This window comes from Nannobrachium achirus, assembly GCF_963921795.1.
Source record: "Nannobrachium achirus genome assembly, chromosome: 21".
NCBI classification, from domain to species: domain Eukaryota; kingdom Metazoa; phylum Chordata; class Actinopteri; order Myctophiformes; family Myctophidae; genus Nannobrachium; species Nannobrachium achirus.
The window spans coordinates 50,748,509-50,775,858 of NC_137828.1; the positions used below are offsets into that span (position 1 = coordinate 50,748,509).

General features: G+C 41.6%; 1 protein-coding gene across 1 annotated transcript; it reads right to left on the minus strand.

The window, feature by feature from the left end:
* Positions 1-3,459: 3,459 nt before the first annotated feature.
* Positions 3,460-25,430, minus strand: lipib (lipase, member Ib; the record flags this gene model as incomplete). Its single annotated transcript, XM_080751825.1, has 10 exons — positions 3,460-3,544; positions 5,802-5,975; positions 7,168-7,276; positions 7,881-7,970; positions 9,085-9,252; positions 9,718-9,807; positions 10,620-10,721; positions 12,070-12,178; positions 13,572-13,972; positions 25,385-25,430. 10 exons carry the CDS (start codon positions 25,428-25,430, stop codon positions 3,460-3,462), a joined length of 1,374 nt encoding a protein of 457 aa, XP_080607951.1.
* Between the last annotated feature and the right edge of the window lie 1,920 nt (positions 25,431-27,350).

The following is a 27,350-nucleotide window of genomic DNA, read 5'->3' on the forward strand; positions in this document are numbered from 1 at the left end:
ACTGATATGTACTTGGAAATAAGAAATAACAATTAACGGCTTTTACTTTTTTAAGCTTTTATTTCCAAACAGAATGAGTGAAAACGTGTAGTTCATAAAATAAAATAAATACTGCCAAAAAATAAATACATTTTTGTAATATAACAGCTTTTACATCAGTTAAGAAAAAAACAACAACAACAGAATGGTTTCTTTTCAGGAGCTGCCCTGTTATGTCCTAGTAAAAAAACAAGTCTAGAATGTTTGATAATCACAGTTTATGGACTGGTTATGACAGGGGTCTTCAACGTTTTCAGGCCAAGGACCCCTTAGCTGGGAGAGAGATGAAGCAGGGACCCCCACTACATATTGTATCAAATTGTCTTGGAGATGCTTATAGATTTCTTAGACAGCTTAGACTTGTTTGACAGCAGCATCCTGTTGGAGTAATGTGTATTTTCAGACTTGAACCGTCTAATACTTAGTCTGCGCTTCTTTTCCCTCTACAAACCTCTTTGCCAAAAACAGCAGATCTAGTAAGCTTGTAGATCTGCTATTTTCGGCCAAAGTTCTCCTCAGAATAGGGATGCGAGGGTTCAAGTTGTTCATTTAAAAGAATGATCCTATCACACAAAGATTTGGCGGCCCCCTGTAGTAACTAACTCTGAGGACCCCTATGGATCCCGGACCTCCTGTTGAAGACCCCTGGGTTATGACATCATACCAGTATCAGCTTATGGACTGGTCATGACATCACTGGTTATGACATCATACCAGTATCAGTTTATGGATTGGTTATGACATCACTGGTTATGACATCATACCAGTATCAGTTTATGGACTGGTAATGACATCACTGGTTATGACATCATACCAGTATCAGTTTATGGACTGGTTATGACATCACTGGTTATGACATCATACCAGTTTATGGATTGGTTATGACATCACTGGTTATGACATCATACCAGTATCAGTTTATGGATTGGTTATGACATCACTGGTTATGACATCATACCAGTAGTGTAAGGCACAGTGACAGAGAAGCTGGCAGCCTGGCACCAGTGGTGTAAAGTAACTAAGTACATTTACTCACTACTTTTACTCCTACTCCACTAGGAGTAGTAGGAGTAGGTTACTTTGTAGATTTTGATTATTATTACAAAACATAAATTAACCACTTCAGCCCTATTTACATTTTGGCCATTTGAAAATAGCAGATCTCACAATGCGTCGCATGGCAACTCATTGTGAGCTTGTAGATCTGCTATTTACAAAATAATCATATACATTTGAAAACTTGTGAAATGGGACATTCCGTATAATGAGTACTTTCTACTTTTGGTACTTAATCTTTTTTATACCAATACTAAGTAAAACATTTGTACTTTTCCCACCACTGACTGCCTGGCACTAACATTTATCCAAGAGACTGAAATCCCAACCTTGTACAGTAAGTTATTATTATAAGTAACTTTATCTTGGCAAGTGCACACAAAACGGTACCGTCTTAATGTACTGTACTACATTAAGAACATAATTCAAAACAATCCTAAAATGAAAATTGCATGGGCAAACTTTCAAGGACGAGGACCCCTCCCCAGCATTTTACTGATGTTGTGAGTTACGTTTCAAAAGGAAGTAAACTCAAGATAGTTGCAAGTATTATGAGGAGTTTCAGATTGGTACTGTAGTTACATTTGAAGTGGAATGTATTCCCCATGCTAAATCCAGATGGAACTAGAACAGGAGTTCTCAAACTTTTTTTTAGGCTGTGACCCCCAAAATAAACATATTTGAACTGGGGACCCCACCCTGACAAGCACTTGGAATTGTAGGTATTACATTTAATGTGACTCGAGGCTTTGTGAGCAGGTAGCTCTGCTATTTTCACAATGTTCGCCTCTTAATTACTTAATATTTGACAGTTTGGCCAGTTTGATATTAAAACGGTCTTGAAAGTCCTTAAATTGTCAATTTATAAATGTGCAGATACCCTGTATACACTTATACTGTGTGTTGGTTTGTTTACCATTGAGTGGAAAAAAATGACATTAAGCTAATCATCTGGGGACCCCACAAAATAATTTGGGGACCCCACTTGGGGTCACGACCTCAAGTTTGAGAACCCCTGTTCTAGAGTGAAACATAAATCCAGATGGAACTATAGAACAACAGATCTCTCCATCCTGTGGTGCAACAGGATTCTCAGAACAGGGTGTTTTGGTGTTTATACCGGCATTAAGAGTCACCCCTTTTCACCTGTCCAAACAGCCAGTCAGCCACTCTGTAAGTGTTGCCAGAGAAGGGACAACCAGGAATACTTGTATAAAAGCATTCTAAAGACAGGTACAGTACTTAGAGCTTGTCCCTGTTTTGCACCACCCTCTGCTGTCATACACTGTAGAGTAGACCCAAAGATTGTTAATATAGGAAAATACACCATCCCAATTGAAGACCTGTGTGGCACCGGTGTCTGATGGCAAATCTCATGAACGTCCTATGTTTACTGGCGTTAGATCCCACAAGAGTGTGTTGCTGGGACAGAGAAAGGTCGATAATAAAGATCTTTTGGGGAATACATTTTGGGAATATTGTAGTGTGGCTTGTGACAATCAGGTCCAATATTTAGTTCAGTGACCATGGGGCTAAAGGATGGTTCAGAAGCTGTGTTCATGTTCTCTCACCCATTGGAATGAATAGACTCAAACCTGCTTCCCGTCTCCTAAAAAGGCGTCCGCCCACTTCACACAGATAGGCTACAGGAAGTAAACCGGAGATGGCGAGTCTTGCTATTTCCGTCTTGGGTAGACCTGAACCCAGTGCAGTCAGCTTGAAGCGCCAGGATGCCCCTTCCTGTAGAACCCATGAGCTTGGTTCCTGCGCTGTGAGGGCAACCTTGTTTAGAAGTGGGTGTGGGTGATGGCATTTTTTTTTTTTTTTCAGGGGGTGTCGCACAATTCTGGGCCATGGGTACGTTGACTATTGAAAAATAACAGATATACAAGCTCACAGCGCGGTACAGAGTGCCGCGCTGCAAACTTGTAGATCTGCTATTTTTGAAAAATCGTGAAAATGGAATATTTCAAATCCTTCTAAGGTCTTTTGAAAAACCTATGTTTCTATGTCAGCAGTGGTGCTCAAACATTTTCATGTCAAGGACCCCCAAAATGATATGTATTTGGCCACGTACCCCGATCTCAAAATATTTAGTTCCAGGGACCCCCCAGACGCAAATGTTCGCTTAAAAAAATACATAAGATTTGCACACATTTTCACGACTTTTCAAAAATAGCAAATCTACAAGCTCGCAGCGCTGCACTCGGGGCCGCGCTGTGAGCTATTATCTGCTATTTTTCAATAGCTAAAGTATAAAATAATTAAGGCCTCTCCACCTTGGCCCTAGTAACCCAGTCCCACTCCCCCCCCCCCCCCTTGTGACACCCCTGTGTGTGTTCTTTTGGTAAAGGCCCTCAGAGTTTAGAGGTTAGAGTTGCAGGGCAGGGGACGGAAGGCGACGTCCATGTTCTCCTCCATGATGATGTCATAGCGGCACATCAAAGGCCTGAGAGAGGGGGGAAAAAAACTGAATAAGAACATTTTCGCTGATCTGGTCAATGTACGGTATACTGCCCCCTTGTGGGTCAAGAATAAGCAGACAAGAATGATATGTATGAGGATTCTACTCAGAATACCGAGATGGTCGAGTGCCAGTCAATTGTTTTGTGAACTGATCATGAATAGGACTGTTTAACACATTTAATGTGAGCTATATATGGCACACGGAAATATGAAATGTCTGCATGTCACCCTCATGTTTCCTCGTGAGGGAGTTGGATTGGTTTCGACTAGACTTTTGAAATCAATCATGCAATGTGTGTGTGTGTGTGTGTGTGTGTGTGTGTGTGTGTGTGTGTGTGTGTGTGTGTGTGTGTGTGTGTGTATGTGTGTGTGTGTGTGTGTCTGTCTGTCTGTCTGTCTGTCTGTCTGTCTGTCTGTCTGTCTGTCTGTCTGTCTGTCTGTCTGTCTGTCTGTCTGTCTGTCTGTCCGGCCTAATCTCGCAAACCACTGGTCCGGTCAACAGCAAATGTCTTGTGTGCACGCCGCACTCTTCTCACACTGTTTACACTGGAAGGGTTTTTCTTTGGTGTGGTCACACTGGACATGCTGTGTCGATACCTCAATGAAATTCTTGTCACATACAGGTAAGAGGTTTTCTTTCCTGTGTAAGTCATCAAAATGTAGGGTGACCTGAGACGTGAAGCCGCGTGGACACTTAGAACAGGACACCTGTGTCTTGGAAGACTCATTCATGGTTCATGGACACCACTGCTACTTGGAAATGGTAAATGTTGTAAATAGTAAATTTCCAAGTGCAAAATGGGAGGCGTTTCTTTGTCTCCTGACTGGAAAGACTTGGTTTTAATATATTCTGTCAATCTCTTTATCCCCCTCAAGTTGTCTATGTCTATATATCCCTGTCTCTCTGACTGTCACAGTATACTCTGCAAAATATATCTTGGTCGTACTCAGACTAAATGTGATGTTTAAAAACTGCATCACATCTTATTCAGGTTGACCAGAGCTCTGGTCTGATGTCACACAACACAAACCGTTGACATAATTTCTAATAACACCGATTTGCACATGTGACAGTTTCACTTCATCCTTCACTGAACTTAGTTGAATCATTGAATCAAGTTGACAAGGTCAGTGGTGACTTCTTATGGCTGTCGTGCTTGCTGTTACAGCAAGACTGCAGAAGCAATCTGCAATCTGCGTCTAACCGAGTTAGAATCACACCCAACCCGAACCGAAAATAAACCCAGCTAAATTTCTCCGAAGGCTGGCTCCCCCTACCGGCTACAAAGTTAGGCACGTCTGGGTCTCGCTAGTCGTTTTCTTCGGAAAGTGCAGAGAATTTCCAGCCATATTTGGCTATGAGTGCACAAGAAGCAAGTTGGCACCTCGACAGAGCGCAGTCTAGTTTTAGTGTTATTGTGGGCTCGCCTGAAAGGCGAGACCAGTATGTTATCTTCTTTATTTATATAGTGAGTGCCGTCGCAGACAGTACAAAGGCAAGGCCCTTAGCCAATGAGGTGCGGAAAATCTGGGAGTGGTGTTAGCTGGAGTATTGGTTGAGCTTCACATGATATTTAGCACGCTGCAGAATATAGTCACGAGCGAGCCCACAATGTTTGTAGGAACAGTCTTTCTAGTTTGTATTATTATTATATAATATTTGTTGGTGATGCTTTTAAATGTTGTGTTTTTGTATTGTGTGTCTTCTAATTGGGCCTTGTGTGTCTGTCATTAAAGTGTTGTTGATGATGATGATGTATCTGCGGGTTTAAAAATTGTGAGATGGCAGCAGATTACTTTTCAAGTATTCTCAAACAAGAATAACTCTTTGTAAATCCTAATTTATACTTCAGTCTCACAGCTGTTGCTGGCTGTAACCTAACACGTTTCAAGCAGTAAACTGCCAGCAACAGTGTCATGAAGAAAAAGCATAAATAAAAAACATGTCCAAACTCTTCCTTTTCAGGATTCAAATAAAAAAATTGTTGCAGATCTACACGTTCAAAAACATTGTGTTTCGAGCTTGTGGATCTGCTAATTTTGCTACTTTTGTGTGATGCTGTACTGTGTAGTATGATAAAGTAAAGGGCATTAATTTACGAGAAAAAAACAATCAAGGTTAAAATGTGGCGATTGGAGGTTTCTGTCCTATGGCAAAAAAAGAAAAGAAAAAAGAACATTGGACCCCCAGATCAATGTTCTAGGGGAGTGATAGATAGATAGAGTGAAATGGAACACACCTGTCAGGCTGCTCCAGGGGAGTGAAGCGTATCTGCAGCAGTCTGATCTTGTAGCGAGGGCCGATGACGTTGCCGGTGACGATGCGCAGGGAGATCTTCTGCACGGGCTGCAGGTCTTCATCAAACTGAGCCAGGAGACGCGTGGATGTGTACTGCTCGAACCTGAACAGCTTACTGGGAGAGACGAGCACAGGGAATGAAGCTGACATTTATCTAGATTTAGTTTGGCAAGAAATGTTCACCCAAAATCCTTTTCGCCTCGGGCATCTATCCGGCGGAACGCTACACGGTCTCTGCCTGGTATTCCTAAACATAACCTCGGTAAAACGGTTAAAACCTAACCTTATTCCTAACCTTAACCTCAGTAAAACGGTGCCAACACCTAACCCTATTCACCATCTTAACCTCAGTAAAACTATGTCAAACCCTAAACTTATTTCTCATCTTATCCTCAGTAAAACAAATACAAGTATCCAAAAACTGCCCCACCGAGCGGTCAGCGTGAGGTCGGTGATAAAAAAAAAAAAAATCACACTCGTGTGAACTGAGCGGTGGTGTGTGTGTGTGTGTGTGTGTGTGTGTGTGTGTGTGTGTGTGTGTGTGTGTGTGTGTGTGTGTGTGTGTGTGTGTGTGTGTGTGTGTGTGCCCCCTGTGTGTGTGTGTGTGTGTGTGTGTGTGTGTGTGTGTGTGTGTGTGTGTGTGTGTGTGTGTGTGTGTGTGTGTGTGCCCCCTGTGTGTGTTTGTGTGTGAGTGTGCCTGGCCTATGCCTGGCCTATCCTGAACAACAGCGCCCCTCCCTTAACATGTGTGGTCAGAAAAGGTTACTGCAGGCTACATACCCGGAGACAGACAGACAGACAGACAGACAAACAGACAAACAGACAGACAGACCCACACACACGGCCACGTATAGGAGCGTTGTGACCACCGCTCAAAAATAGGGCGAACAGGATTTTGGGCGAATGGACTTGTTACCGTCTAAATGTAGCAAAAACATGGCCATTCTGAAGTTTGCCAAAATATGAGCAAAAATGTAATTGTTGGCTATTATCATCTCAAGATGCTTTGGCATAGTGTCTACCACCATGTGGCATATTTCATGTTGGTGACTTGGTGTAGAGCAAGTCACTCACAAGTTTCAATACAGTGTGTGTTTTTAGTTGGCTATGAGACTCACTGATCAAAGCGCGTGTCTGTATAGTATTTAGATGGGTATGATGAGACTCACTGGTCAATGTGTGTGTCTGTATAATATTTAGATGGGTATGATGAGATTCACTGGTCAATGTGTGTGTGTCCTGTATTTAGTAAAGGAGACTCACAGGTCAATGTGTGTGTCTGTATAGTATTAGATGATGAGACTTACTGTTCAATGCGTGTTTCAGTGTAGCTGCGTCCACTGTGCAGTCTGATGTAGACGACCCCCCAGCGAAGGTACTGGTTCCATGTCACCATGTCCACTCTGTAGCTCGGCTCTGCCACACACAGGCCACACAAGGTATTACACTCTCAACAACAGCAACACAGATACATCTGAACGGGAAGATACAGGGGCCTAGCAGAGGAGGACAGAATAGGCAACTACTGTGATCTGGGTGTGGTGGAAAATTAAATACATTTTATTTTATTTTGGCCTTTGTAACATGATTTGAGAGAAAGTTTGTTTTAAAAAGTTCACACCCCTGATCTGAATCAAATGGATTTGAGAATGATGCCTTGATCGAATTTCTTTTTGGTCATGTTTTTTGCATTTTTTGAATATCTCTTTAAAGCGTGGGATAGGAGTAGAAGCGTGACCTATCAATTGACAAACTCTGAATACATATGAATAAATGTATTGTATGTGTTTTGCTCAAAACCTGGTTGTATTATAGGGCTGTTGGCCGAGTTTGCACTGGAATGTTTATGTCTTTGTTTACCGATGTATTTGATGTGTCTGATAATCCCATGAAGGGATGGGTCAAGAAAATGTCCATAAAGGAAAATAAAATACTCCTTCATATTCATTCGATACCATACATAAATGTGGCCCAAGTGAGGTGCAATTGGTGTATTTCACTTCCTCTGTAGATCACGTACTTCTATAGGGCAGCGAGGCGGTGGTGCTGAAGAACACTTTAGTCTGGCCTTGTTGCAGCAGAGTGTCTCTCCATCTGCTCTGATCGTAGCCTGCAGAGGAAACCACAGCTTCAGTTCACTGTTCTTCAAGAGAACTACAGTGGTTTTCAAACCTTTTTTGTGTCAAGGACCCACAAATTGATATTATTTGGCTGTGATGATCAGGGACGTGCTGGGCCCCTGATTCAGCCCGGGAAAAAGAGTTGGAGAGGCCCTCATTGCGCGCTATAGAGAGAGAGATCTCTCTATAGCGCTGCTGCTACTCAAAGATTTGCCATTTCAGATCATGACAAGTGACAAGCCAGTGGGCCAATTACATGAGTTATATTTGGTCATTGTCGGGTGGAAACCTTGTATGTACAAAACCATTTAAAAATGATTTAAACTAGCGAAAACAGCCGATCTACAAGCACACATTGCCTCGTAGCTGCTGTTTTCACTACTTTTGTGCGACAGCCTTGTATGATGAAGCAGGGCTTTGCTTTGCGAAAACATTTACAAATTTGAAACTTGGAGATGCGAGGTTTCTGCCCGACAGTGACGATTTACTTTGTTGGCCACCCAGCCCCCAAAATGGAACGAAGGCCGACATTTTATTTTTATTTTTTCCTAATGGCCGGCCTGGACCGGCCGGGAATGAACCGTCGTTCAGGAGTTGTCCCGCTTTTCCCAATGGCCAGCACGTCCCTGGTGATGATGACTAAAACTAAGACTAAGTAATATATTGACAATTTCATCAACAAAAACTAGACTAATATGTCAGGGAGGGATTAGTGGAGAAGAGATCCAGTAGAACTAAAGAAATAATAATTTTACGATTGGTTGTGTGTAGGTGTCACTCTCCGACAATAGCCGATCTACAAGCTCACAACGTGTCGCATCGCGACACGTTGTGAGCTTGGAGATCTGCTATTTTCGGCACACAGCCGAGCATTAACCAGGCATTTCAACGCCATCACGTGCCTGCCAAAATACATTTTAGTCGTCTAAATCAACTGTAGATTTAGTCGAATAAAATCTTATGGTATTTAGGCAACTAAGACTCAAATTTAAATATTTCAAATGGGTAAAATTTGACTAAAACAAAATGTTTTTTCATTTCTTTTCAAAAGACTATGACTAAAACTATGGTAAATCAAACATTTATTGTCAAATGGCCACTCACCGAGCATAGGGCAGGGGGCGGGCTTGAAGGCCTCGCACTGCAGGCACCGCCCATCGATGAAGTCACTGTAGGATGCGCAGGGGTAGCCTGTGATGCTGCAGGTTCGGTTGAGAGCGCACAGGTACAGGAACACGGAGCGCTGGTGGTCGCACACAAAATACGACTTCCCTGTTTGATTGAATACTATTAGTCAGAAATGTAAACGGCACGTGGCACAGTAATAGGAAAAAAAAACTAGGGACCATTTTGGTCCTATATGTAGTCAATTCATTAACAAAGCATAATAAATGCAGTATGTACATAATAATACACTTTAACAACAAATACAAACGCTATGTAGTAGAATTATAATGTTTCCCATAATTGTTCAAAATTTGGGCAGCACAGCTGCAGGGTATGATGTGTCTGGTATAGAATTGTGTGTGTGTGCGTGTGTGTGTGCGTGTGTGTGTGTGTGTGTGTGTGTGTGTGTGTGTGTGTGTGTAATCCGTATAGAATTGTGTGTGTGTGCGTGTGTGTGCGTGTGTGTGTGTGTGTGTGTGTGTGTGTGTGTGTGTGTGTGTGCGTGTGCGTGCGTGCGTGCGTGCGTGCGTGCGTGCGTGCGTGCGTGCGTGCGTGCGTGTGCGCTCTCACCTGAGAAGATGGTTTTGGGGCAGCCTGGCTGGTCAAACCCGCCGTTGGCATAGTAGTCAATATGGCCGTGTGCCCCGTTGAGTCCAAACGCTGCACATATAGAAACAGAGTGGTGTAACATGCTGCATACTTAGGCCAATACTGAAGGTGGATTCACTATGCATGTAGTGCTGAATCAATCAGTTGTCATAGTATATACAGCTAGAGAAAGCAAGCAGACATCTATTTCGCTAACATGCATACACAACAGTAACACAGTGATAACCCATAACTTCTAGAAGCTCCCGTGTACTGTATACCAGGAGTTTTCAAAGTGGGTGACGGGGCACCCTGGGGTGCCGCGACGGCAGTCCAGAGGTGCCGCGAGATAATTTGATAATATTTGGAATTTATTTGGACACTTGAAAAAATATTTAGTATCATTTTAAACTTGAAGTACAAAGTTATTTTCAGTCAGTTCTAACCAAAATGGCTATTATCTCAATGTTTTCCTCGCAACATAATCACTAAGATATCGTCACTGTTGGGCAGAAACCTTGTATCTCTAAGTTTCAAATGTGTACGTCTTTTGCCCTGCTTCATCATACAAGACTGTCGCACAAAACTGGTGAAAACAGCAGATCTACAAGCACACAACGCCTCGCAACTATGTACTAGTTTAGTACATTTTATAGATGATATATACAAAACGAACGGTTTTGGACATACAAGGTTTCCACCCGACAACGACAATATTCTATAAATATGAGGTGCTGGGAGTGAAAATTATAATGTAGGGGTGCCTGGGATTAAAAAAATAAATATTTATGGGGTGCCCTGAGACAAAAAAAGTTTGGGAACCCCTGCTGTATACAATCCGTATTTCTCTCTGTCAGAAGTCAAACACATGTCTTGGTGCTTACAGTTCATGTCAGTGTGCAGCACGTCCACAAACATGGCGTCCGAGGGGTCCAGCCTCTCGTCCGGTGTAGCTCCCCTGAACATGGGTCCAGCAGGGTCCAAGCCTGGAGGAGGCAGAGCATGGAGCATTATTATTCCAATTATTTTAACGCTTACCTGAAGAACCTGCTCTACAATCTTTGTAATGGTCTCTCTCTCTCTTTCATTTTGTTTGTAGTGCTTTCCATCGTTTTTCTGTTCTATTTATGTTTTATTATCACACTCAATGAATCAATCATTTCTCATTTACAGCCTTATTTTCTTTATTCCCCTTGCTCTAGGCTGGGATCTATTCTTCTGGATACACATACGTCATGTCCTAGTATGAGCCAAGGAAGATAAGGAAGGAAGGGATATCACGTGACAACAGGGATGCGCCATGTCCGGCCATGGGTGCCAGAACTCGCACCGGAAGTGCGATGAAATACGTGACAGTGAATGGAGCCGGCTAGATCAGCTGAGATCACCTCATGAACAAACCTGGAAAAAACACTATTTATGAACGACTGAGACCTTTGTCATATAATCTGTTCAGGAATATAAAAGAAAATATATCAAAGGTATTTTTACAATCACTTGCTTTCCGATATGCACAGTGCATAATGAAATAATAATAATAACAGTAAATAATAATCGTTTCTGTCTCCGAAGTATCGCGAGATTTGATTCCCAGGAAACGGTGGATAGTCTTGCGATACTCGCACCCATGGTGAGATTCATGGCTGGACATGGCGCATCCCCACTGTCACGTGATGTCCCTACCTCATATTTACCTTGGTATGAGCGAATAGGGGAAGGGGATCAACGTCACGTGATTCATTGTTTGGCCCAGCAAAAGTGTGTCTCAATCTATATATGATTATTGGCAGAATATTTGGCTGTCCCGTTTTCATTTGGCACAAGATTGGTGGTTTTTGCAATTACCTGCAATGTCTACAATACTTCACCATCTGTTGCGCTATGATTGTTGTGTTGTTTTCACCTGAGTAAAAAATTGCGGCCCGTATGTCTGTCTAAAAGAATACCATTTTTGGGTTTCTGATCGAGTCGGAGTGGAAATAACATTACGACATCAGGTGACCGCAACACACAACCAGAACCACCGTCGCTGTGCATCTCCAAAATGATTCCCGTAGTTCTAAAATGTGATTAGTTTGGTATAATCGTTTCTTTTGGTATAAAAATCCTTTGGTGTCCATCTTTTATCCTAACTCATGGCACGACCTGCAAGAATAAACGTATTGACTTGCATTATGTGGGGAACAAAAACAATGCGACGCCAACCGGAACCAACGACCAGAACACCTTTCTTTTGTTCCTTATTACTAATCCAGATCACACAGGCTAGTATGGAACGAATACCAGGCTTTCCTCCGAGAGTGGAAAGTCTGCCCACACACACACAGCACACACCTGTGATGCGTCCAATCTTGCCCCTCAGAAAAGACCCCACGAAGCCCGCCAGGTGAGCTCCCAGACTCACACCGATCAGGTGGACCGAGCTCAGACTGGCTCCCTCTTCCTGGAGGCAGAACATAGAGAGGTTACTGGACATAACAGTTGAAAATACAGTACGATTCAACAAGATGACTTTTACTGTTACTGTAAAACAAACACCTGACCAGGGCAGGAATTTCAGTTATAGGCCACGAAGGCCATGGCCGTTGTTGCCCCGATCAGTTTGGCCTTGTGCCCCTAAAAACAATGACATACCCTGAGGCCACAGTGGCCTTAATGCCCCTACAGACTGTACCACTTTCTCCTCTGGCTCTTTCTTGTCAATATGTAGATGCCAGTGTCTTTTTTCTTGTCAATATGTAGACGTCACACCAGTGTCTCTTTCTTGTCAGTATGTAAACACCAGTTTCTCTTTCTTTTCATATTGTTAACAAGAAATGTGTTTCCCCCCCCCGAGTGAAATGTGTGTGCTGTATTTTTACGCTATGCAGGAAATGCAACTCTCTCTCTCTCTCTCTCTCTATCTCTCTCTCTCTCTCTCTCTCTTCTGTAGTAAACAGGATGTCTGTGGTCAGAGAAGGACACATAGGGCTGAACTAGGGCCCTTACAAGAGCGTAGAGTAGATGAAAAGGTGTTAAAAAGGGTGACAAAAAGGATGATCATCTAAAGCTCATCTGCCAGATGCAAAGGTAACTCAGAGACTGTCTAGGTGACTGTCTGGGACACCGTGTACGTGACAAACAAAATGTCATTCATATTCACACATTAATCATGCACACGCTGATGGGCCATCATACCGAAAGGTCATCATAAGGTCATCAGAGGTCAGACAGACTACATTATTACAGTTAAACCACTGCCGATGTATTTTTGAACACTGGTGCGATTTTTTATTACTAGACATCAGTGTCTTTTGTTGAGACTAAAATACTCCCCATCTTCAAACCGGTCTAGTGACTCCGAGTATGAACTTTTGAACTCCTTTTCAAGAGTTCAAATATTGATCTCACTGATAGTTATACTATGTATTTAATACTAATTAATTCTTAAAGGGACAGTTCACTCCTTTTTTCTATCGATTACTCACCCCATGGAGATCTTTTTGTGTTTTGTTTTAGTTTTTGTCACATTTCTAAGCCAATAATTTGTGGCGACTCTTTGTGTCTCCATAGGGAACCACTGCTGGTCATCAAATTATTGGTTTAGGAATGCAACAAAAGCAAAAAATAATCCATGAATTCAAGTCTCCATGGGGTGAGTAATCGATAGAAAAAAAGTAGTTTTGGGGGGTGAACTTTTGGAATTCATTATTTCAGTGTATTTCATATCAGTTCATAGCCTTGCTGTCCTGGCATTTGTCCCTTTGTGCCTTCAAAACATTCACAAGACCAAAGGCCAAGTCGTGGCCTTTGCCCCTAAGAAAAAGATGGCCTGACTTGTTGCAACACACATTCACCTGCATGGTCATGATGAAGCTGGTCAGGTTGTGCGCGGCCTGCCGCGTGTTGCCCACGGCCGTAAAGTAGTTGAGGTTGGCGGCGCCGCGGTTCCAGTCCACCACAATGACGTTCATGTCCTCCTGCTCGGCCAGCAGGCGCACAATGTGGTCGATCCAGATGGGGGGCGCGCCCGTGGGCCGGTAGCCGTGGATGACGAAGGCGGTGGGCCGCGACAGGTTGAGTAGGGGCTGGGAGGACAGGGCGTGGTGGCGGAGCTCGCGGCCGCACTGCGGGTTGTGGCGCGTGTAGAGCAGTAGCCGCACGTACAGGCTGGTCCCCAGCAGGCAGTGGGACAGGTCCAGGTCTGTGAAGTTGTCGCAGGAGGACTCGTCGTCCCCCGCCCCGCTCTCCTCCTGGCCTGGACGACACAAGACGCCAAGAGACAAAAAGCAGGGGTCATCAATATGTCCGTACACAGACAAATGGGTCCTTGGCTAGACTTGGCCTTGTCCGTGGCACATTCTAGATTTAGTTTTATTGTAATGGTCTTATTTTGAATGTCAGTCTCCATGTATGACACTGATTTACTATGACACTATTTATGGCACATTAGGAGTCCACTAGTTCAGCAGTTCTCAAATACTTAATATTTTCAGGGACCCCCATAACTAATGAAAAGTCTGATATACCTCCCCCGCCCAAGAGCCTAATCCACTCGTAGTCCGATAGTCCGACGTCCCATTAGTCCAACTAAGGTTAGGTTTAGGGTTAGCATTCACCAGGTTAGCATTCAGTGTCGGAATAATGGGACGTCGGATTAATGACATGTCGGAACAACGCTACGCTCCCTAAGCTTTCCACACAGGAGACCTGGGTTTGAAATGGAGACCTGGGCGTTACACTCCATATCTCAGACATGCTTGACCCCTTACATGCCTCTGAGCAGTCAAGATCCTCAGACAAGGCCCCGGCTGTCACAATTATTACATTATTATTAAATTAATTGTTTCCATGTTGAAAAATATTCATATTTCTTTTTTAAAGTCGAAAATAGTGGAAATAGCCGATCTACAAGCTCACAACGCGTCGCATCACAACACGTTGTGAGCTTGTATATAGGCTATTTCCACTATAAATGTTATTTTTTAAGTATAAAGTTGACAAATATGTCAGTAATTTCTTTGTATATTAAACAAAACAAAATGGATACAAGTGTGACCCAACAGAGCATGTGCAGATGAGGTCAAAGGTCACTGAAGCATAATCAATCGCCTTAAGGTCATCGGTGCAATTCTATGGATTATGTTTATCTCAGCATGATGTTTTGTGCCGTTTACCCTTCCTCTAAATAGCTACCATAATACTTTAGAATAGAGCTCGTCATTCAATGAAAATTCAGTGAATAACCGAAAAAGGGAGCTTCCATTGATATGAGGCAAGACAGTCTATGATGTGCTGCAGCAATATGTTTTGTTGTTGCAATATACTGTATAGAGATTTTTTTTAATAATACAGAGGCAATATATACTCAAAAACGTTTTATTAATTATAGATTCAATTTAAATTGTTTGGGATTTTTCATTTTTGTCACAAGAAATAGCAAATCTACAAGCTCACAATGTGTCGTATCATGAACCGTTTGTAGCCGTGCTTTTTTAGATATACGTTATACAGGTGTGCAACAATTTCACTTGGCTTTTTGAAAACCACTGTACTGCTTAACATTCAGGGTGGCTGTCTGATATCTGCATGGTCATTAAAATGATACATCTCATTTGGCATAGGCTTATATCTGATATTACCACGAGAGCGTACATTTTGAACAGAGTCACAAGTCTCTCACATTTCCTCCCCACTGTCCCCAGGTACTGTAGGTGAATCTGTGATTTCCTCTCGTACACAGGTATATGACTATCTCTAGGTAAGTGGGTCAGTCATGATGTCACAATGCTAATATAATGGCATGGCTCTACAGGTCAGTAGGGAGTGCATCTCTCCACTCCGACTTGTCTCCTTTCCGACATGTCTCCATTCCGACACTAACCCTATCTCTAACCCTAAACCGAACCCCCATGGGAGTGTCGCCACTCCGACAATAAGAAGTCAATTTCGGAGTGGCGACATGTCGGAATGGAGAGAGCCTCCCGTCAGTAGGCTAGCTGTCTATAAGTGTACAGCCGTGGGCCCTATTTTGATTTCTTAAGTACCAGCTCTTATGCCTTAACTTAAAGGCCTGTCCATACAGTGTCTCTGACCACCAAACCCTTCGTCGTAAAGGTCCGGTTCAACTACAAAATGATTTCACTTGCATCATCTGAAAAGCATTAGCCTATCCCGAATTAGAGTTCGGAAAGCTGCACGTAGGAAAAGTCGGAACTCTCCGACGAAAGGTTTGGTGGTCGGAGACAGTATGGACAGGCCTTTAAGTTAAGGCATAAGAGCTGGTACAATCAAATCAAAATACAGCCCTGTCCATCTGTGCTTTTCTGGAGACAATCTTGCAAACTGCTTTACAACTTACAGTATTACTTCCACTATTTCCCTCCACAAATGATTAATATGCCTACTTTTTGAAATATTAACTATGATTTCATAATGGAAGTCAATAGGGTTTAGACGTGGGCTGACATGGTCCAAATTTGGAATCATAGTTATGTTATGGTACAGCCTCACAGGGTAGTTGCGAAAAAATCAAAGATCCAACATTCACTCAAGATCTATATGATTTTATTTTATCATTTCAAAGGATGCATGGATAAAGATAACGCTTTTTAATTGTTTTGTTAAAGACGACATACCTCCGCCAAAGACAGTTTTAGCTTTAGGTGTCGACGCCGTTTAATTTCATCACTACCCACGCACCGGCTTCACTCTTGTCACGTCTTGAGTGTAGAAGTAACTCACCCTCAGGTCAATGGTGAAAGTTCAGGAGGTTTGATAACTGTTTGACTGGAAACCTTGAGATCGGGGTTAGCTTGGTCTCCTGGCGATAAACAGAATGCTACTGAGATCTTTTTAGCAATGTATGGATTTAAAAAAAAAGTGATAGGTTGATTGGTTGATCATGACATGAATAGCATATAGGCTAAACTGAACTGATGTCTGTTTACACCAGTGAAATTACCATTGTAGGCTACATGAATTAAATACCAAGGACTTCCAACGTAAAGAAATATCGTAAAAGGTCTTATTGTGGGCTCGCCTATAGGCGAGCACACTTTAGTTCTTGTCATTATTTATCTATCATGCATACTGTAGACGGGAACTTCGGTTCCGTTCTACTCCTACATACTTAGTGAGAAAATGAAAATAAAAACATCAATGTGTTCAGTTTACAGTGGCGAAGTGTGCTATTATTTTCTATAGCAATCGGCCAAATGGTGGCGCTGTAGGAAGCCTTCGAAAGTGCGATCTTTGAACAGGTATAGCTCATGCTGTGTTATACATACAGCCATGAAACCTGTATACACGTATGCGTCTCCTCATGCCGAACAACTTTTACCCTCTAACTTTTGACCTCTGACCTTTAGGTCTCCCACAATTTGGAATAATATGAAAAACAGTAAAAATCTATCTCCTCCTGGGATTTTTGCGTTAAGCGCACAAAACTTTTTTCACATGAACTTTGGACCAATACGGTCAGATTTATCTCGGCGGATTTATTTTAAAGTGAAATATAATTTTTTAATAATTCAATGTATATTGCGGTTTTATGCAAATTATTCTTCGGCCTCTAAATCATACATGCAAAGTTACACGTTCATGGCATTTGGCAAAGATGTAGAGGGTTAGTCAAAGTATCACTGAAACCAATTTTATTCCAATCGGCCAAAGGGGGGCGCTATACGAAGCGTTTGAAAATTCAAACTTCAAACAGGCAAAAGTCATGACTCGTTTCGTTTTAAGACATGCAACTTGGTTACACGCGTGCTTTGACTCGAGCGGAAGACATCTGTGTCGTTTTTAAGTAAGCTCCGCCCTTCGATTTTCCGCCATTTTGAGCAGTTTGTAAAACGCGTAAACCCGCTTTTATTCTGGAATTTTCGCGTCACATGCACAAAACTTTTTTTACGTGAACTTTGGACCGATATCTAAAGATCTGTCTGATCGGATTTCTTTAAAATTGAAACATGCTTTTTTAAATAATTCAATGAATATTGCAGTTTTATGCAAATTATTCTTCTGCCTCTAAATCATACATGCAAAGTAACATGTTCATGGCATTTGGCAAAGATGTATAGAGTGTTAGTCCAAATATCACTAAAACCAATCTTACCCCAATTGGCCAAAGGGGGGCGCTATATCATTTTGAGCAGTTTGTGAAACGCTTAAACCCGTTAGGATTTTTTTAGCAATTTGCATGATACATTCTACATACAATCTAAGGACCTTTATCTAATATGCCTATGAAGTGCGCACACACAAAAAAATAAAAAATAATAATAAATATAGCTGCAAGCAGCGATTAAGTGGCCAAAGCCAAAAACACCTCAAATCATGAACACAGCCTGCAATGTGCGTGAAATCTTGCAAGCACATTCCCAATAGGTCAAGGAACAGATACCCCCTTCTTACATTGGCCTGTTATAGCGCCACCGGCGGGTCAACTTTTGCACAACACATTTTTGGAACAAAATGGACCAATCTTTGACGTCAGTAACGTCAAAGAGAGCACTGCCTGCGATCTTGACATTTTGTACTTTTATAGCCATTGTTTTCTGGCTTGAAGCGAGCCCACAATTGTTTCGAAGGAACAATATTTTTCTAGTTTGGGATGTTCCTTTTGGGCAGGGTGTTTAACTGTACTTGTATTGTACTACATTTCTATTGTATTGACTAGACTTGTATTGTTCTCCATTTTTGTCTAATAAAAAAATCACTCAATCAAAAAACATTATGACTTCAGTGGGCTCTATGCACAGCAGCCATATTGGAAAGAAATTGGGCCTCTTCCTTACTTCCTTCACAGGTCTTAATAATTGTACTAATGAAGGCTTTGTTCCAATTGTGGCACAGTGGTTCTCTAACATTCAGTTACAGACCCATAAGGGGCCATTTCAAGGACACTTTGAGACCCACTGGTGTGGCGTAGTGTTTCCAGTGAGCCAACATGCACAATATATATTATCAGCACCCTGACTCTGTTTGAGCAGAATGGAACAGAGCCTTAAACAGTATGGTTGCTCTGTATTGTTGATGCTTGTTTTGGTTTTCTTTCCACCTTGTATTGCTGTACACAACAGTACTTTTTCTTTGACTTACTCTTTTTGTAACTGTGTAACCTTAACTGCTGTTATTAATTATCCTGTGAAGGAAGTAAGGAAGGGGCCCGATTTCTTTCCAACATGGCTGCTGTGCATAGCATGAACCGTAGCCTGGCATCAATAGCAATCGGGAGCGGAAATAACCTTTGTAGTTTTTACGTCATTTTGTAGTCATCAGTGGCATGCACCTCCAAAATTATTCCCCTGGTAGAATCGCTTCATTTCTTTTGGCATTATAATTATAATCTTTTATTGCGACTAGTGAGAATAAACTAATTACGACCGTCCAGTCGCAGTTACTATCAAAACCTCAACCCACCGGCTGTCAGTCTGTCAGTCAGTCACTCTGTCTGTCACGCCATGTCACACTTTTGCCCTTGTCATATCTCCGCCACCGTTGCCCCTATCCATGCCATACTTTGCACACACACTCCTTGGCTGCCAAACCACACCCTCCACCCATTTCCTCCACATAATTTCTCACATGGCCCTCTTCTAGTGCCACCATGAGGCCGATTCTTGCAAAACACGTTTTTGGACACTGCTCCTACAGATTTTGCCCTAAAATCACGCAAAGCGGTACACAGTATCTCTAAAGTCATGTCATCAACATGGATCTGTCCCATTTCCCATATTCCCACCTGATTGGCTACCATTGCCTTCTAAAGTTTGTGTATTCGACCTGACAGTCGCTTATCTCCCGATTAGGGAGTCTTACTGGTCAATTCGCATTATGGGGCGAACAAAAACAATGGGAACCAACCGGAACAACAGTTTATCTTTTTTTTTTTTTTTTCATTAGTTAGCTAATTTCAGAACGAATACCAGGCTTTCCTCCTCCGTGGAAAGTCAGGTGACGCGAGGTTACAGGAACCGAACCATAGTGTCATTAACACAGACACGTTAAGCTATACTGTTTACATAACTGGACGCATGTTTAGCCTCAGGTCTACCTGAGGCTATAAGAGGTGCTCAGTGTTGCTGTAATTAGCTCACACACACACACACACACACACATGCGCGCGCTCACAGGCCCCGCCCCGTTCTGCCCTCAATTGGATCATGCTGCTATAATAAAAGACGGCTCATCCCGTCGCCCCGCCCTCTCCTTTTCCCTTTCCAAAATGCAAGAGGTGATTACAGCTGTCAATCATGCTTGGATTGTAAACTCAGGAAGTAAATGGCCCCGATCCTGTTCCCACCAACCTCTTCCCCACACACGCACGCACGCACGCACGCACGCACGCATGCACGCACACACACACACACACACACACATACACATACACAAATCTAAACATACCTTAAGTTATTCATTACCACACTGCAATGGACCAAAACAAGACAGACCATGTCAGTCCTGTGTGGGACAACTGATGTGTCCTAGACCTAGACCACTGTCTCCCCAAACAGTGGTTTGAGATGTGGGTCGCGGATACATTTTAAGGGTCACAGCTAGGTGAATGCTGTGACCCATATTTGACCAATACACCTTTCTTTTTTTGTATCCTACATTTAGTTTTGAATTATTATTTCAAAAGATTTCCCCCAAAGCCCCCCAAAATTCACACATTTTCATAAACAAATTCAAAAGTTTTTTTTAAGAGAATTCTATAAAAAAAGAAAAGAAAAAAAATAGAAGGAAACAAATACCTTCAAGAAGTAGGCACAGTTGTGAGCTAACTATCTTAAAGGAGTAGTTCACCCCCAAAATGACTTTTTTTCTATTGATTACTCATGCCATGGAGAGTAGAGTTCAATAATATTTTTAGTTTTTTGTCACATTCCTAAGACAAAAATGTGATAACAATAAATGTACCCCCATTCTTTCCGGATGGGGACCCGTTTCATGACGTCTCCATGGCGTGACTAATCACTAGGAAAAAAAGTCATTTTGGGGGTGAACTACTCCTTTAACCCGGCAGGATATAATTACCATTTACTACTGTAACCTTCACTCATATAAATGTACCAAGAATTAACTCCACTCCGCTATAAAGCCTTTGAATAAATGGAGGTGTCAGCATGAAGGGATGATTGGCTCAGGACATTCAATCTCATCAACAACAACAGCAACAAGAACATCCACCAACAACAACAAAGACAAGAGTCTAATCTGTAGCTGAGAGAAAGCATTGAAGGCAACTTTTGCTAAATGTCTTTTTACCTTTGCAGAGCATGAGCAGGCCTACCAGACACAGGATTCGCCAGGGGAACATTTCCTTCCAACAACTAGACCACAGGGGAAGACAAGAGGGAGAGAGAGAGTGGGGAAACTAGACCAGTGCAAGCATTGTCTGACAGATAGAGAGAGAGTGGCTACTGGCTAGGAGCTCTCAAGTCATGCAGAGAGGGAGGGAGGGAGGGAGTGAGAGACAGAGAGCGAGAGAGAGAGAGAGAGAAAGAGAGGGAGAGAGAGAGGGAGAGAGAGAGGGAGAAAGGGAGGGACAGACTATTAGAGCTCAGTTATAAGGATAATGTCGAGAAGGATGGAGAGATTGAGAGAAGAGGGGGAGAGATTTAAATAGAGCGGGAAATAATATTGTACAGTATAATATGTAGGCCTATGGGTAACGATTCCAACAGACTTGTTAAGTGATATCATATGGCTGTCCAGTTCGAGACGCAAAAAAACAGAATGCCCAAAGATTTTCACACACATCTTTGTGAGAATCCACCCTCATCCGGGGAGGGGGGGCCACCACAGGCTCCCAGGGAGGGAGGATCCCACAGAGTTAAAGACATAACGTCAGGGTCCATTTGGTTCCATTTCTATACTGTCAGAGTTACAGACTTGTAAGGGTCAACTTTGAACCTCCCTAAAGGAACATAGATAGTCCCTGGAATTCACTTTGAGAACCACTATGAGCTGGTAAAGTGTGTATGTGCTACCACAGGCTTAAATCAATCTGATTTCAGGTCCCCAACTATACTAGGGGAGAACGGGGTAAGATGAACCGCTGGGTAAGATGAACCACCCCCTTTATCTTTAAAACTATACACGTGAGTTGTCATTTGACCTTAAAATAAGAACACAAACATCATTTCCACCTGGCTGTGGAGTTGACAGACACATGGGCAAAGTGGAAAGCATATTTCTACCCCAAAAAGTGTTTTTTGCTGGTCGAAGTACATTTTTTACTTTTGTGGTATAATGATTTTTATGTTAAAGCAAATGTACCCAGGTCTAAATTTATATATCATGCATGTTGGTGATATCCCAATGTATACAACTATGTGAATAATTTAGCTAAATATGAGCCTTAAGCCTTAAGCTAGCCAGGTTTCGTCAAAATGGCGGCGTGGGGCAAGATGAACCACATGCCTTGGGGTAAGTTGAACTATGGGAATCACCATTCATATTTTTTATTAGGTATTTTCTACTCAAATTATGCTGAATGATCTTTCATTTTGATGAATGCACTAATTTAAGAGACGTTTTTAATATTATATTAATAATTGCAAATATTAAAAGGTTCTGAATAACAAACTTTATTTAATTGGTTTTAATAGTTTTTCTTACAGTTTAAATAACCGTAAGAAAGGAAATAACACTATTTGCAAAAGGGAAATGCGTTATTAAAATATTTCTGATAAGTAAATACATTCTTTTGTTCAAGTTTAAACTGTTAAAGCTTAGAATATCACGTGGGTCAACTTACCCCTCACCTGGGGCAAGTTGAACCACTTGACCACTTTTTTTTAATAAGTCATATTTTTATGGTCCTTTGTCATAGACACTTACTTAAGATTTCAAATGATAGCAGACATCCTGAAATATGTCTAGATGTTTTGAATTTACTGCCATCTCACTTTTTCTTGCTTCCAGGGCAAAATAAGCAAAAAGTGGTTCATCTTACCCCGTTCTCCCCTATCATGTGCCAGAAACGTCCTATAGGCCCACTACCACACTTCCTAGAATACCCAAAGTGCTCACCCACGGCCCCTGTGCTCAATGTTCCGCTCGTTGTTCCATTGTTGTTTTGTGGCCTGTAAGCAGTGTAAATATAGCTATATATAGTATCAGATGACAGATTTCATGTTGGGTTTCATGTTTTGATCCTTTAACAGAGGAAGGAAGCTGCTGCAGCTAGGAGCATGAAAACCAATACACTACAGCAGTGGTACAGCAACGTTTCAGGCTGTGACACCCCCCCCAAATATTAATATTTGAACTGGAGACCCCCCCACCCTGATAAGAACTTGGAATATAGGAGTTGAAGCATTTTGTTTGACTCGGTTTCACAGATAAATATTGTGAAAGTAGCAGATCTACAATGCCATTTTCAAAAATGTTGCCTCTTTCTTATATTATTTGACAAATTGGCCAATGTTTGACCAGTTTTTATGGTATAGTTTGTTTAATACTTTTATGCTGTCTTTTTTCTTTGCTTTTCTTTAAAGTCATTAACCTCATACTTTAGTTACTGCCTGGTAGACTCTAATTTAAAACGTGTCCATCCACAGTTATGACAGTACACTGAAAAATGTAGACCCTATACCTATAGATACAGCATGTTTAAAAAGACCAGAATAGCCCAACTGTAAGTAGTAGCAGGTGGCACATAAGTTACAGGGGTCCTAATCACTGAATATTGAGAGCTATAGGGTTTAGTTTCACTGGCAAACATAACGTAACCACACTAGCTTTGGTTAATAATAGCTCCACGCGGTGGTTATGACCGCATGCTGCGCCCAGCCCGGCCCTGCCCTGTAACTGACTACATTAAACTGTACTGTACGAAGAGATAAATACATGTCATTTACATCAAGAGGAGAAGTGCTTCAAAAACATGTAAAGTGATGAAACTGGGCTGGAAAATAATGTACAGTACATAATAAGTATGTACTATATGGATGTAGCCAACGATTCCAACACACTTTGAAGGAGGGCAAAACCAGCATTTTGTCAGAAAGCACACTGCACAGAGAGGCTTTCACGTCATTATTGTGGTTCTTTGTCTTTTTATTTTGCTTTTGCTCATTTATACTAATTTTCTTTTTGTTTCGTTTGGTTGTGATAGCCTACATTTACTTGTCCTGTAAGTAAGTATTTGTTAACGTGATAAAGTGTCATAGTTATTTGTTTGTTAGTATGGTGAGGGTTGTAATGCCTGCTTTGTCTTCATATATATATATATCACTTGTACTGTATCAACCATAGAAAATGGCTTACTTTTTGTGAAATCTCTCAAATTTCTGGAAATCTCTTAAATTGAGGATACACTGATTGCTGTCATTTCTGAGTAATTTAAGACTGCACACGGTGCACAGCCATTTAGGTTGTTGGCAGTTTAATCTGTCTATGTCCAGTATTTAGTGTGCTAAAGCTTTAAAGATTATACTGAGCTAAATACACAAAGAGCATACATTAGTTTCTGTGGTTAATTCTACTGCATTTACACACCTGTGTGCCGTGTGTGTTCAGGATTCTCACCACGGTGTTGACCTACAGACTGTAGGCTGCGTTTGGACAAAACAGACCAGGTTAAAAGGTCACCCTGGGGTCATTTTGTTCTAGCAAGTTAAAGAGCTTAACTTTAGACAAGGTTGTGAACTTTATCAGTCCTCTGACCTGCTGGTTGGGTAACGCATCACACCAGTCAGATGTTTTACGTATGCGTATGACATCATACGCCTACTGAGTGGCAAAAAACTACTTTCTGGCCTTGACAGCCCATACATCCAAACAGAAAAGTCCTATGCGTTAAATGTCGTTAAAAACACTTTGCCACTCAATATGCCATTCACTTTATGCATGCGCATATACCCTCTATACTGCAATGTAGACACGTTTTCAAATGTCTAACATGTCTAAAAATCTTTTGAAAATAGCAGATCCACAAGCTCACAATGCAATGTGACGCATTGTGAGCGAGCACTGTATATGGAGTACTGTATATGGAGTCTTTACAGCTGCTTCAGGGCAAAGTGTTCAAATAAACATAATAGGCCTCGAGAGGAGATCATATTAAATCCCTTTGTGAGCAGATAGGGGTTGACAAATGAATTGAAGTTTAACAAAAAGGTCACTATGGTCCTTTAAACATTGTTATTTCTTTCACTGCCATGTGTGTGTTTGGGATGGGGGGGGGAGAAGGAAAAAAAAGACATCCCTATGTGTACAAATACTTACTCAATGTGAAAATCAATAAATACAAAAAGATGTGTCACTATGTTGTTCAAAGACGCAGCGCCTTGTTCTCCTGAGTTCAGAGAAGGTCAGAGGGTGATGCGTTTAAAGCTACCTGATGAGGTAATCAGAGTTAAACCACTGGCCCTAGAAATATTAATCTTTCTATGCCAGGAACTGGAGCATTAGGTAATGTTAAACCCAACAGGTGATCTGCTAACTAGGGCTGCACGATATAATAAAAATAAAAAAAAGGAATCTCGGTATTTATGCCAAATATTTAGATATCGATACGATATACGAAATAATCATTTCATATTCAATATTTTAAGTGAAAACTAAGCAATATTCAAAAATAGAAATATTAATCTTTCTATGCCAGGAACTGGAGCATTAGGTAATGTTAAACCCAACAGGTTTAACATTACCTGACCTTCTCTGAACTCAGGAGAACAAGGCGCTGCGTCTTTGAACAACATAGTGACACATCTTTTTGTATTTATTGATTTTCACATTGAGTAAGTATTTGTACACATAGGGATGTCTTTTTTTTTCTTCTCCCCCCCCCCATCCCAAACACACACATGGCAGTGAAAGAAATAACAATGTTTAAAGGACCATAGTGACCTTTTTGTTAAACTTCAATTCATTTGTCAACCCCTATCTGCTCACAAAGGGATTTAATATGATCTCCTCTCGAGGCCTATTATGTTTATTTGAACACTTTGCCCTGAAGCAGCTGTAAAGACTCCATATACAGTACTCCATATACAGTGCTCGCTCACAATGCGTCACATTGCATTGTGAGCTTGTGGATCTGCTATTTTCAAAAGATTTTTAGACATGTTAGACATTTGAAAACGTGTCTACATTGCAGTATAGAGGGTATATGCGCATGGAGTATACTAGGACCACTGTTGTTCTTAATATACGTAAACGACATGTCATCTGCTTGTGACTGCAATCTGTTTCTGTTCGCGGACGACTCGGCTCTCCTAGTCTCAGGCAGAGACATATCGCAGGTTGAAAAGGCCCTTAACTGTGAACTTAATAAGATCTGCACTTGGCTCAATGATAACAGACTATCAATTCACCTAGGCAAAACTGAATGTATCCTCTTTGGATCTAGTCAGAAACTTAGCCTAGTTGAGAACTTCACAATTAAAGTAGGTGACACTGTGATAGAAAGAAAAAACTACATCTGCTACCTGGGTTGCATCCTGGAGGCTAACCTATCCAGTGAAAAAATGACCACCAAGGTAATCAATAAAGTCAACCAACGAATTCGCTTCTTGCAAAGGGTTGCCCCGCTGATCAATATTAAATCCCGAAAGACACTAGGAGGTGCTCTTATTGGGCCCCTCATTGATTACGGAGTCCTTGTCTGGTATCGCGACGCCCCAGCTGCCTTAAAGTTAAAGCTCCAAACAGCCCAAAACAAACTAATTAGGGTTGTGCTTGGTCTCCCTCCTCAGACCCACCTTACCGATCATCACCACGAAAGCGTGGGATGGCTCAAAGTAGCTGACAGAGTACAGCATCTTGCAATGGGCCTGGTGTACAAGATACACTACACCTCCAAGATTCCCATGTACCTGACAAACTACTTCTTAAAGGTCAAGGATGTTCACAATCACAACACCAGAGGCAGTTCCACTAATCATCATCAACGTAGATTTAACACTAAACAAGGCTCTAACTCGTTCTCCTGCTACACCATCAACATGTGGAACGCCCTTCCACAAGCCCTAAAGGAGAGCAAATTCCTAGCCTCCTTCAAAATTGGTATGAAAAGTCACCTTCAGACAGCTGCTACCCGTGACTTGTAAATAGACTAAGCGCCCATGCTCCCCCCCCCCCCCCTTTTCTCTTTTTTTGTTTTTGATGTTATGCTTTTGAAACTGATATTATCCTAGATAAAGTACTATGTTCTATCCGTCTGTCTTTCAATGTTATATGAGATACTTAAAGTGTGGTTCCTGTGGAAATAAGCCTCGGCTTTCTAGGATCTCCTTTTAGTTGACCTTGTACCAGTGATTTGTACTGTCATGAAACTGTACTTTTTTCTATTGCAAACTTCTAATAAATTCTTCAATCAATCAATCAATCAAACAGGTGATCTGCTAACTAGGGCTGCACGATATAATACAAAAAAAAAAGGAATCTCTGTATTTATGCCAAATATTTAGATATCGATACGATATACGAAATTACCATTTCATATTCAATATTTTAAGTGAAAACTAAGCAATATTCAAAAAAACACCATAATAACAAGTCATCACTCTTGATGACTTTCTTTATTTTTTCAAACAGGCATCCTGGCATCCCCTGGATTATTTGAAGCGGTTCCAAATTGGCCCTAACAGATTTGAAGTTTTGAAGAGTTATGGGGCTGC